This window comes from Strongylocentrotus purpuratus, unplaced genomic scaffold (assembly GCF_000002235.5).
Source record: "Strongylocentrotus purpuratus isolate Spur 01 unplaced genomic scaffold, Spur_5.0 spur5_scaffold_16, whole genome shotgun sequence".
NCBI lineage: Eukaryota > Metazoa > Echinodermata > Echinoidea > Camarodonta > Strongylocentrotidae > Strongylocentrotus > Strongylocentrotus purpuratus.
Genome location: NW_022145601.1, coordinates 24,103,909 through 24,116,886, shown reverse-complemented (window position 1 = coordinate 24,116,886; position 12,978 = coordinate 24,103,909). Strand labels below are relative to the sequence as shown.

The following is a 12,978-nucleotide window of genomic DNA, read 5'->3' as shown; positions in this document are numbered from 1 at the left end:
AATCATTGTGATTCAAATTGATGCAAGGATTTTTTTTAATAAGTAATGCTTTATACCAGAATCTTCTTTGTAAAAACGACTTTTAAAAATCTCAGCTATGCAAATCTGTCCTTGTGTTGTAAGATCATTTTCAGATTAGGAGAAGTGTATTATTTAATGAGTATTTTACATTGAATGGAACGTCTCAACTCAGTAAGCATGGCTGAGATTTGTAAAAGTTGTTTTTACCAAGAAGATTCGGGTGAATAGCAACTATTCAAACAAATATTCGCATCAATTTGAATCACAATCATTATTTGTCACTTAATCCTTTTATTTATGTCACACAAAATCGCCTCGCCGCTATGCAGCTCAGTAGAGAAAGAATGTAAAGGTTGCTCCGAACAATGAGGAGGAAATAATGTGCAGAACGGGAAAAAATCGAGAGAATGTCTTCACGGGATGAAAGTCAGTAACAGCTATATAGCTTATAAATTTGTAAGAGGGAAAATGATAATGATGAAATAGCAAATAATTGAGGAGTATCATAGGTACCAATTCAATGGATATTTGTATAAAAAAGAGCCCCCGTGAGAAGGCTCACGGGGGCTCTTTTTGGGGGTTAAGAGCCCCCGTGGACAAAAAAATAATTTGAGCCCTGGTTCAACCCCACCCAGGCTTGACCCATTACACAGCATATGTGGTCGTGTTAATTATATGAATAGGAAGATACAATGTTTGGAGAGTTAAAGAGAAGGTTGAGTTCTGGGAAGAGGTGAAAAATGATATGTGAGCATTACTCATTCTTATTATGCAAGTGTGGAAGAACATCAGTTAAGACATGTTCCCTGAAAAGCATGGCTCTTCAAATGCCTTCATATTCTAAATATGCATGTAACATCGTAAAAATCGGGGGCCGGCTTTTTACGCCACATGTTCGTGTAGTCCCATATACATCTTTCTGTGCAAGTGTTTGTAACTTTACCAAGACTTGGCCAGATTTCTTATCATTTTGATGATTCCAGAACCTTGCAATATACACACATTCTTATATGCTAGATGATCAACCTTTTCTGGTCGGTTCCACACCCTTTCTTTCATAATGCAATCGCATGACCACAACTCAACTTCATCTTTAAAGGGAACCAAAAATCAAAAAAACTAACTATACTCTTATTGTAAAGTATAAAAGATTTGAATAAAATCAGTGAAAATTGAGCAAAATCAGGCAAGGAATAAGAAAAGGAATGACTGGTATTAACAAGTGGTTAGGGAGAGAAAGGTTGATAAATGTTTGGTCTACACCTAGTTTGACTTCCATTCAAATAGTCTACAATCCAAACAGGCTAATAATCAATCAACGATTATAAATTTTTATGATTAAATTATTATTAGACCATATGGATAGTAGACTTACTAGACTAAATGGGCATTATACAACCTTGGAATTGGGCCAACTGGCAATAAGGCCGACTGGCAATTAGACCAAATGAGTGATAGCCCAAATCTGTAGTAGACTTTCTGGAGATTGGACCGATTGGAAATTAGACCAAATGACTATTAGCCTAAATGGTCAGTAGACCAAATGATGAGTAGACGAACTGGTTGTAGACCAAATGGCAATTCATCCGTAAAAACATGCATAAAAAATAATAAAAGGTCTCTTGAATTTCATATCTCACCTCCCAAGATAGTTAGCAAAGAACCCTGCTGATAGCGATCCCACCATGCCTCCTACCGCAAAGATGGCCACCGCCGTTGACCAGATGAAAGTGACCTGTTCTTGCCCCATAGCCTCGCCAGTCCGCTTGAAATTTGTCTCATTGATGAACGCTGTTATGACCTGGGGAAAAAAATTCAGGTAGATCATTATAACACTTTAGGACTGTGATAAAGAATCCTTCACAAATGTTAAAGGGAAAGTCCACCCCCAAAATAAGTTTGTTTCGATAGAGGCAGAATAATAAGAAAATCAGGTGAGTGAAAGTTTGAGCAAATTCTGAATGAAAATAAGAAAGTTATGAATTATAGAAGTTGTGATCAATCAAATACAAATTGGCAACTCTGTGACTTATTATACGAGCTCTCCTTCATTTGCTTTGTGCATAATATTCCATAAAATCATGTTTTCTTCGTTATTGATGACGGAATATATATTTGTTCCTTGCAGGGGGAGTATAGAAACATATTTGCAATTATTATATTTAGGGTGCATGTATGGTTGAAATTTTTCTTGAGGGAAAATGAAAATTTTAGATTTTTTTAGTACTGAGCAAATGGAAGTTGAGCTCGCATGATACGTCATAGAGTTGCCAATTTGTGTTTGATTGATCACAACTTCAAAAATCCTAACTTCCTTATTTTTAATCGGAATTTGCTCAAACTTTCACTGACTTGTTTCTCTCATTTTTCTACTCCTATTAAAACTAACTTAATTTCAGGGTGGACTTCCCCTTTAAGTGGATGTCAAGATAACTTTGAATTCATCAAAATCAACATCAATTTCATTATTTTAATTTGCCCTTGAAAAGTATAAAAGAGGATAATCCTAATATTTGATGCTAAGTTTTTAGTTCACCCTACTGGGCCTAACAGTGATTGCAAAGTGTTGATTTCTTCTACTTTTTTAAATGTTTATATTGTGTTAAATTGGTTTCAATTTCATATGATGCCGACTACTGTTTATCTATAATTCATGCATAACCGTTAATGATTCTGCATAAACATGTTGATGTTTCGAGACTTATTGTTGTATCATATAATATGGTAGGTGGTATGTTGTGTTGTACTGGGGGAAAATATGGTGGTAATAATTGTCTTCTCTATTATTGGTACATTAAAGTGGTTGGTAAGATTGTCTGCTAGAAGCCAACATTGAACAAAAAAGACTTTCTTTTGTACGTGTGAACTCTTTTGGCATAACCATCATAATAGAACAATTTTCTCATACCTACTGAATAGAAAAAGTCATTTGCTTTTCAAGATTTGAGATTCCAGTTTTATTGTCCATACATGTAATAAATAATACAGAAATTTGAACCAGAACTAGAGTTATGTTCCAAGATAAAACATTCTATGCTACAGGATCCTTTTCTCCTCTTTTGCTGGGGCTACAAACTACATGTACTTGTATCTTAGTGCATGAAAGCTCTTTCGGTATATTTGTGCAGGTACAATATTCTCACAGTATTTACTACAATGTATGTACAGGTATGTGCTTTGCTTTATTTCTCCACAAATCTTGAGCTTTTCAGAGATACACATCCTTCTCTGTTCCAGTGTACATTTTTTTTCTTCATTCTGCTGGAGATTAAAGGATATGAGTTCAATATCTCTGTGACCCCTTAGCTGAGGATGTGTTTAGTCTATGTACTGAGCAAATTTAATGAGTTCATGTAAATAAAACTCTAGATTTAACAACAATCTCTTAAGCTGATTTGTTGTTGAGATCTAGAGTTTAAAAAAAAGGGAAATTGCATCATAATATTTTCATACATTGTACCTACAACTTGATACTTTTATTTTTGACAAAATAAAGGCCTAATCTATTGTTTCCCAAAGTCCAAACAAATATTGATGCACCAAAGATGTAGTGGAATTTTGAAATTAGATCTGACTTATATAGAGAGATAATGTTTTGGGGTTTTTTTTGGAAGAGGTCTGGATTTATGTTTTTTGTAAATAATGAGCCAATGTGTAGAAATCTTGAAAGTTGCGAGTCTAGACCAGGACTTAAAGCCCTCATGCATCCCTGGTGCCTGCTCGTGTCGAGCCCTGATGTATCGTTGGCTGGAATTCCTTTGAAATTTCTCATGTTACTTTGGTTTTATCATCATCAAAACTGCACTACAAACAGGCTTACTACTAAAAAGGAATGTTAGAGTTTTCTACATTTTTTTAAAATGAAAATTGAAACCAGACGCAGAGTTTAGGGTTTTTCTTTTTTTTCTGGTTTAGCAAAGGAAGTTTAAAAGTTACATAAGTTTTCCTTTTGTTAAACATGAGTTTACACCCAGAGTTGGGTTTACATGTACATGTAGGTGGGTTTACATATAGCTCAGTGAGAAGGACGCCCTACAAAGTACAATTGTATGATGTAATCTTTAAACAGGTCTATGGTATGTAGATGAAAATTTTCTTCCACATTCACTCATCCTCAATTACGATCAGAATTTCTCTCTTAAGTGAACCCCACTGTCTGTTCTTCCTTTATGTCATTGTCTGCTCTCAATATCCCCTAAATACCCCAGTAGGCCCGTCTTCACTATCTCGAGATTGCCAAATATCCAGCTATTTGAACTATCCCAATCGTAAACTATCCAGCTATTTGCGTCTTCATTAGACCGAAGTAGCAAATTAGCTGGATAGTTGGTCGGGATAATATCCCAAGATATCTCGGTCTAGTTTGCAAAATATCCCACTATTTCCGAACTAGCGGGATAGTTTGTGACCGTCTTCATTAGACAGAAGTCCGGAGTCAAATATCCCGATCCCATCATGCACAACGATTTCCGGTTCGCACATGCGATCTATACCGCTCAGCGCGCTAGTACAACCACTGACCTCGAGTAAGCACGGAAAACCGCAAACTAGACTGAGATATCTTGGGATATTATCCCGACCAACTATCCAGCTAATTTGCTACTTCGGTCTAATGAAGACGCAAATTAGCTGGATAGTTTGCGATCGGGATAGTTCAAATAGCTGGATATTTGGCAATCTCGAGATAGTGCAGACACGCCTAATGAGAAGTCAGTTGTCTGCTCAGATACTTCTAAGCTTCAAGGACAGTGAGGTGATAGAGCACTTCAGCTATTCTATCAACCCACACCATATATTCACCATTGACCATTTTCGCAAATGGAACCAAATTTACTGTACGTCTTTGTGCAGTGCCTCATATTTGTCCTTTCAAGTTAAACATTCACATTTGAATGTTATAAATATTGATGTGCTTTTTGTTTGGATAATAAACTTCAAACTCTAGTAAACTAAAATATTTCATTCACCTGTAATGAATAAAAATTTGTATTTCAACGATCAGAATACAAAATGCTATATTATGTGTTAGCCAGGGAAAGCCTTAAAGGGACTTTGTAACATTGTTCAGATGAGAGATAGTGGTGCTAAGGTAGTGACTTCAATGCTAGATGTACAATTAAAGATAATCTGAAAATTTGAGTGAAAACGGATCATTATTCATGGTACAAATTGGGAAAAACTGATCTGATTGATTCCTTAATTCTCCCAACTATATTATTCTACTTCTATTCTGCTACTTGTCAAAGCCTGTTCAGCATCAAGACAAGGAGAATTTAATTACATTTTAGGTGAATGTAAATCGTCACAAAGCAATAAAATGGCTCTACATTCCATTCCAGACAGTTAATGTAAGTGTTGACAGATTTTTATAGCCTGTTTTATGTATTTTTCTCATGGAAAAACGGTTGGGAAAATTCAAAAATGGTTGGGAGAATTTACTGTTAATCACTGTTAGAGGGTGCCTCACATCGACGCCTTCAAAGAAAACCATAGATATCTTTGTGGTTTGAGAATTTTTTCAGGATTTTTTGCATGTCAGAGGGTTAGTATAGTAGACGGAATATAGTAAGTAGCATTTTATACCAAAATTAAGCAATTTTTTTTCATCAACCTTCAACAATGTTACCGAGTCTTTGTTTGTCCAACCTGGCAGCACAATTAATGCATGCAGTTTGCCTTCTGACCATTCAGTGAAATACAATTATTCTTAACAGATGAATGATATACATATGTAATTATAATTTGTATTGAGGCATAATTTCACAAAGACAAACATGTAGATTTGGTTACATTACGAAAATAGTCTATTGGCCAAGTTGAAGAAAATAAGGCCGAGTAGAATTGATTTTCATACGAAAATGTTCTATTGGCCAAGTTGAAGAAAATAAGGCCGAGGAGAATTGACTCCTAGTTTCCTTCGCCTACATATACATGTAGCTGATGCGATGAGCTGTGCTCCAATAATGCAAGTCATTGTGAATATGTGTACTTTACATAAGATGATGTCATCAAGTCAACAGCTAGTTTTTAGGTCAATAACTTCTTATTTTCTAAGCTTTAGATTTCAAGTTTTCAGAGAGCTTATACTCCTCTGACAGACATTAATAATTGATATCACTGTAATCTATGATTTATTTATTAGCTTTCCATTGATACATAATTCATCCATTTAATTTTTCACTGCTAACCAAAGTCAACCAAAATTCATTCATCGTTTCTTGTCCCTGCCTGCTTCCTTATAATTCAAACCTCCCTCTCCTTTTCTTTTCCATTTTTTTGTTCATGTAACACAAAATAAAGGAGAATTTTAATTAGTATTTCGGCACTAAGAAATCCAATCAATAAATCAAAATCAATAATATCAGCAAAATGTGAAAAGCATCTGTAATGCTCAGACATACATGTATAAACCACTATCAAGCTAACCAACGTGTATTGAAATTAACGCCATGATTTGTAGGTGTAGCAAAAAAAGTCAAATATCATAGAATCCTCTCCTTATTTTCAGAGATGTTTTGTAGCTTCGACCTTACTTGACCAAAAAGCATATGTACATGTACATGTACAGCTAATCAGCTATGAATAATGATCTTTTTTCATATTTGGACAGTACTAATGAGAAGGTTAAAGGTACTATGTCCCATTTGCAGGCCAAAAAAATGAAAAAGTTAAATTCCAACTGCATTTGAAAGATAATACTAATTTAGAACTTCCCTAAAATAGGTGGGGCTTGAAAATGTCTTCAAGTGGGAAAATAACGACTATTAGTTGTCAAATCGACTTCAGGGCTATAGAGCCCAAAAGTAATAGTCTTGATTTTCAGACGATTGTACCGAATGGTCATACGTTTTATGCTGCGCAAAGATTCCATCAGTTTAATCTTGGCCATCACAAGAAGTGGGTTATTGATGTAGACAAATGCTCATGTACCCTTTACAACTCTTTTCATGTATGTTATTACCAAATAAGAAAAAAGGCCAGTCAGTCACTCAATAGTGTCTGACAGTGAAGTCTAGCAAGTAAACGGGTTTCCTTGCATAATTTGAACACTGCTAACGTTTAAATTTCACAGATAGGACATACACGACATATTCATAATTCCTGCAAAGTTCTACAGAATTTGAGGTTGGCTGCAAAAGGGACATACATGTGTAGTACCTTTAAGAGCAGAATGACCAATAGCTTCTCATTAAAGTTGATCCAAATTGAGCCAAGTGAGATTCATTAGCTGCATTCACACTGCAACCAAAAGTCGTTATTTTTTCTCAAATTCTGATGTTTGCAAAGCAACTACATGTACCGGCAACACAACAATAATACCACCTGTTGTTGGGTAAACAGTCTAAACACTCTAACAGGGTATCAAATTCCCCATGAGAGCCCACTTCTATGTGACTGTTAAGCCTTGTTCAGATATGATGCAACAAAAACGCTGCTTTTTTCAATGACTTAAAGGCCCACTGCACTACTTGTAGCTACTTGCGCCCTCTACATAACAAACAATGCCTAATCGGTGACCATTGGTCCCCCATGATCCTCTTTTTCTTATGTTAACTGAGAGCTGAGTTGATGAGATAACCACCTGTCCAGTGACCTTGCAGGGCAGTCTAATCCCTCCTGTAAACTACGGCAGATAAGCTTTAAAGGTACCATGTCACTTTTGCAGCCAACCTCAAATGCTGTAGAACTTTGCAGGAATTATGAATATATGTCATGTATGTCCTATCTGTGAAATTTAAACGATAGCAGTGTCCTCATATTCAAATTACGCAAGGAAACCTGTTTACTTGCTAGACCTCACTGTCAGACACTATTGAGTGACTGACTGGCTTTTTTTCTTCTTTGGTAATAACATACATGAAAAGAGTTGTAAAGGGTACATGAGCATTTGTCTACATCAATAACCCACTTCTTGTGATGGCCAAGATTAAACTGATTGAATCTTTGCGCAGCATAAAACGTACAGTATGACCATTCGGTACAATTGTCTGAACCTCATGACTATTACTTTTGGGATCTATAGCCCTAAAGTCGATTTGACAACTAATAGTCGTTATTTTCCCACTTGAAGACATTTTCAAGCCCCACCTTTTTTAGGGAAGTTCTAAATTAGTATTATCTATCAAATGCAGTTGGAATTTAACTTTTTCATTTTTTTGGCCTGCAAATGGGACATAGTACCTTTAAAGGGTATATATGCTCCACATTTCTGATCTCACTGAATACATGCAGGACCTTTGTTTCACGTACAGGTGAACCCGTAGCTGCCATTCATTTAAACGCCTCTTCTTTTTCTTTTACTTCTATATTTTTTAATCTAACATGAAGTAAAGAAGTAGCTGATGAAATTTAACAAATTAATCAAAATCACTGATATAAGTGTGAATTAAATTTTCTGGACCCTTTGCCTTGCTTGGACAAAAGGACCATCTTTAACACCATGATTTGTGTCCGTAGCAGAAATATAGAGTCAAATATATAAGAGCCGTTTAATCATGTTCGCAAGACGGGGAGAATAGAGGATTGTATCTCAGTTCTTACTTGATCAAACTGCATGACCAAGCGCTTCTCATATTTAATAAGGCAAGGCAATGCAGACGCTAAAATGCCAAATAAAATTACTTCAGACATGTAGTGTATCATCTTCTCCAGCTTCAGTGCTTCCTTGGTCTTTTTCATTGCCATTTGATTATTTGTTGTATATAAACCATGACAGAACTGAGAAGAAATTGAGTAAGCATATTAATCAAAAATACCTGGCATTCAATTACAGTAGTGCAATTTTAAAGAGCCCCTGTCCTCATGGACAAATGGAAACATCATCAAGCAATCTTGCATTGTACATGTAATGGACACAATGGTGTTTTTTTGTTTACTGTATGAAATGGAAGTACCCTCTCCTCATCTTCAAAAGAGGAGAATATAGCTACAGGAGAATATTGTAGTTGGTATCTTACTTGGCCAAAGAGCATATGCGGTAAAATGCAAGACCTGACCTGTGAGCCATGACCAGGCGATAGCCGTGATACTGTATTTTATGTGGCAGTCAGTGTACACACAATACTATGAGAGGTCGAGTTCTGGTTCAAAGATAACAAATAATTTGTGAATTTTATCGCTCAAAGTCATTTAGGAAGAGTTCCGTGGTAGAAATGTCCCGTAAATTCCTCTTCAAATTCCCTCTTGTTCAAAATAGGGCGGAATTAGATGAAAAGTTTGGACCAAACAATCATGCCTCATGTGGGTGTATTCCCTTTACATAAACTCATTTCTGTGTGGGGTTCAAACATGTGACACACATGCAAATGTAGCAAGAGTGGTCAGTTTCTGTTCATCTTGGTCATTCCAAAATCCAAAACCTCTGAGAATACACCAACTTCTATAGATTTAGATTACACAACTTACTTTTTCCAATTTCTCCCATAAATTTCTATAGTTGCTTTCACAAAGTAATCGCATGCCCAATGATACTCAATTTTATCTTTCATTACACAACTATCGACCATGGGGAAAGCTTTGGATGATGTAACTTCCTTTTGTCAATGGTTTTCTTGATTTCTATAAACAAAATCACAATGTGGCCGAGCTGTGGCAATCAAGATGGCAAGATTCTCCCAATACACTTACAAAACAATCCTTTAATCCTTTAATCCTTTAATCACAAACCTTTAAGAAAAAAAGAGAGAGAAGCCTATATAATTTGTTATACTGTTATCCACATAAAATATATTTGAGAAAGAAGGAAATCAGACTTTACTCCTTCAGCCAGAAGGGATTAGACTGCCCAGCGAGCCAGCGAGGTCACTGTGACAGGTGGCTATCTCATTAACTCAGCTCTCATTCAACATAAGAAAAAGAGGATTATGGGGGACCAACAGGCACCGATTGGGGAAGTATTCTATAAAGAGGGAGCAAGTAGCTACAAGTAGGACAGTGTGCCTTTAAATAGAAAGGCGTTAATGAGTCAGTTCTTGACTGACTGCCATTACAAAAAAACAAAAAACAAACTGGAATTCTAGTTCTGTGGCTTGACTCATAATACTTACTTTCTGTGGTGCATTGATGACACCTGTGTTGTACCCAAACTGAAGTGAGGAGCCACATACTGCTGCTGCACAGGCCAAGGCCAATGTTCCAGTAACCTTTCCCTGAATGCCACACAAGGTGAAAAAAAAAAATTCATGTTAATTCAATGTTGTACTAAAAAAAAATAGACTCTTCAATATTAAAATGCTCTGAAACAAAATAATTCTTTTTCTTCAAGGTTTCACTTTGGCCATTCAACCTATCAATGAAGATTATTGACAGCTGAGTTGCTGCTACACTGTATACCAAATTTACGTCAACGTGTACAGAATTCATGCAAGTAATTCACATTATGATGATAATGATCATTATTACGGTCGCTAACTTCATGCGCACTCGCGCCCGCCCGCAATTCTTTGTTGGTACGATATCTAATTGTATTGGAATTGCATATATGCAGCAGTTTGCTGCGGTAGGGGCGCTGGTCCGAGAATGAGGACTGCATGTCCTCATAAACGAGGATACCTTTGACAAATGCAGACAAATTCTTGAAATTGCATCCTGAAAAATAAGGATCGTCCGCGTTCTCGCAGAAGTTTTTTTCACCGCGTAAGAAAATAACCCTAGTTCACCGTCTACTTTTATGGGTGTCCGTCGCATCGCCAACACGCGAATCAGAAATTTGAAAGGTCTGCGCAAATGCGAACGATCCCTTTTTTTTAGGACGCGTCTACTGTCTGCGTTTACAAAGACGATCCTCTTTTTGTTGACGCATCTATCCGCGTTTACAAAGTGAATCCTCGTTTTTGGGACGATATCCTTCTTCTCTGTTTGCCGTGAAACCTGTGAGAAAGTGCATTATTAATATAGACTCTAGGTCTAATCTTGTTTTTATAGGAAAAATAGAGGTCAACTCCAAAACTCCAAAGTGAAAAGAGAGAAGAAAATGGGCACGAAACAAACAGGTATCATATCATGCTAACGACTTTTAAATCATGACCATTTTTTGAGCAATTGTTGAAGATTTAGTTAATTTTTGCAATGTTTTAGTTTAGTAGGGTATCTCTACCCGTCTACGCTGGAGTAACGGGTCAAAAATTGATACGAAAGTACATGTACATGTAGTATGTACACTGCGGCCTTCATGACATGAATGTAGTATTAAACCAAGACAAGAATCAAATTACATAACAAAAACCTACGGCTACGTTGTTTTTACGTAAAAATTGATAAGATCTTACCGGTTTAGGTGATTCCATTTCACTATCGTTCCTGTGTCCGTTTGATCCACTTAACTCCAGTGGTTCCTTAGTGGTCATCTTACCAAGTGCAGGGCGGTCATAAGCAGGATATTCGGTAAGTAAAGGTACGTTTTCGTTAGCTGGTTCAGATTCAGCTAGTGCTGTTGGTGCGGCGCATGCCATTCATACTCATAGTATAGGCCTAGCCTATGCGGTCGAATGCATACACCACGTGCATGTATTGTTTGATCAATTTTTTTGTTATGTACTAATCAGTTAGTCTACGTGCAAGTTGTAGGTTGCGCTAAGCCTAAGTTCAGTATGTTGGCATTTTCTACCGTGCTCAAATCAGGAACTTAGAGGATTTTTTAAAAAATTCTTCTAAATATGATTGTGTTCACCGATTTTAAGGTGTGCATTTCTGGTCTGAAGAAGAAAAAAAAAACGCTTTTCATTTTAGCCAACAGTTTTACTACGTTTAGTATACAGACTACTATTAGAGTAACGGTTGACAGGGCTTGGGGGCGTGGTTCATCGGTTCTTTGGGTTCATTGGTTTAGAGTCAGCAAGGAGTTACTACACCCTGTGTTATTTATTTTAATTTTTAAGATATTTTCTACATAAAATTAAAAAACATAGAGAGAGAAAGAAAAAAATGAATCCCCCCCCCCCCCCTATTCCATGGGCTGGATTTTTTTAGACTACTGCGGCCTTATGAAACAAACGAATAGGCCACTAATATTGTGCATTTTACCTAGATCCGACTCTGCTATAAATATCAGTTATTTTCATTAGAAAGAATAAATAGGTTAGGCCTGTACACCCCCCCCCCCTTGTACATGGAACATCAGATATAAACACACAGGCCTGCATAATTTTGGTCAAGATCCACGCAGTTCAGTGGCAGATCCAGGTGGGGTGGGGGGGGGGGGGAGGGGGACGTATCGGCCGCGCCGCCACCCCCCCCCCCCCCCCTTTAGGCCGCGGAGGGAGAGAGCGGATGAAAAAAAAAGGGGGAAAAAGAAGAAAAGAAAGTATAAATGAAAAAGAGAAAGAGAGAGAGGGAGGAGGAGGAAACACAAAACAATTATAAATAATTATATAAAAAAATCTCTACTAGCTGAGTAACGATTCGGCTACAAGCCTTTTGATGGAAACCAGATCCCACCGCAAGCTATGCTTAATGCAGGGGCGGATCTAGCTTTTTGCAAAGGGGGGGGGGGTGACCAAAATTTTGTTCCAAAAATATCTTGAAGGTTCTGAATTTCTTAAAATCGAGAAATTCTCGGGGCTTTGCCTCCTGGACCTCTGGCAGGGACACTGTCCTGCAACTTCCGTCATGGGCCCCTGGACCCCATGATCCCCCATCTGTAAAGAGAATGGGTTCCCGAGACTACCCTCACACAGTTGTATAAAAATGTCCTTAATTTTCTTTCACTGTATTTTTTTTATTGATCTATTCTGATTGTAAATGAGTGTGTGTTTCTACCGCTCGAGACGCTCTTGAATGTTCTGAATTGCTAAAACTCGATAGCGTCCCTGGGCTTCGATCGCCTCCTTCAAAAACTCTGCCCCTGCACCCCATGAACCCAGAAAGGTGTCGCTGTTGTTTGTAGAGACTCTAAGCCTAAGCATTATCCATGATGGAGGCAGGGGCGGCCGAGCGACTTTTAAAGTGGGGGGGGGGCAC

At 37.3% G+C, this 12,978-nt stretch overlaps 1 protein-coding gene across 1 annotated transcript in view; it reads right to left on the bottom strand.

Moving 5' to 3' along the window:
- LOC115924584 (solute carrier family 2, facilitated glucose transporter member 1-like) overlaps nucleotides 1-11,497 on the bottom strand; it is a 34,841-nt gene extending 23,344 nt beyond the window's left edge. The window contains exons 1-3 of the mRNA XM_030987096.1: nucleotides 11,289-11,497; nucleotides 10,068-10,169; nucleotides 1,662-1,822 (exon numbers count right to left, since the gene is read on the bottom strand). Of these exons, the coding sequence (XP_030842956.1) occupies nucleotides 1,662-1,822; nucleotides 10,068-10,169; nucleotides 11,289-11,471 (446 nt within the window). The 5' untranslated portion in view covers nucleotides 11,472-11,497. The remainder of the gene's footprint in view (nucleotides 1-1,661; nucleotides 1,823-10,067; nucleotides 10,170-11,288) is intronic.
- Between the last annotated feature and the right edge of the window lie 1,481 nt (nucleotides 11,498-12,978).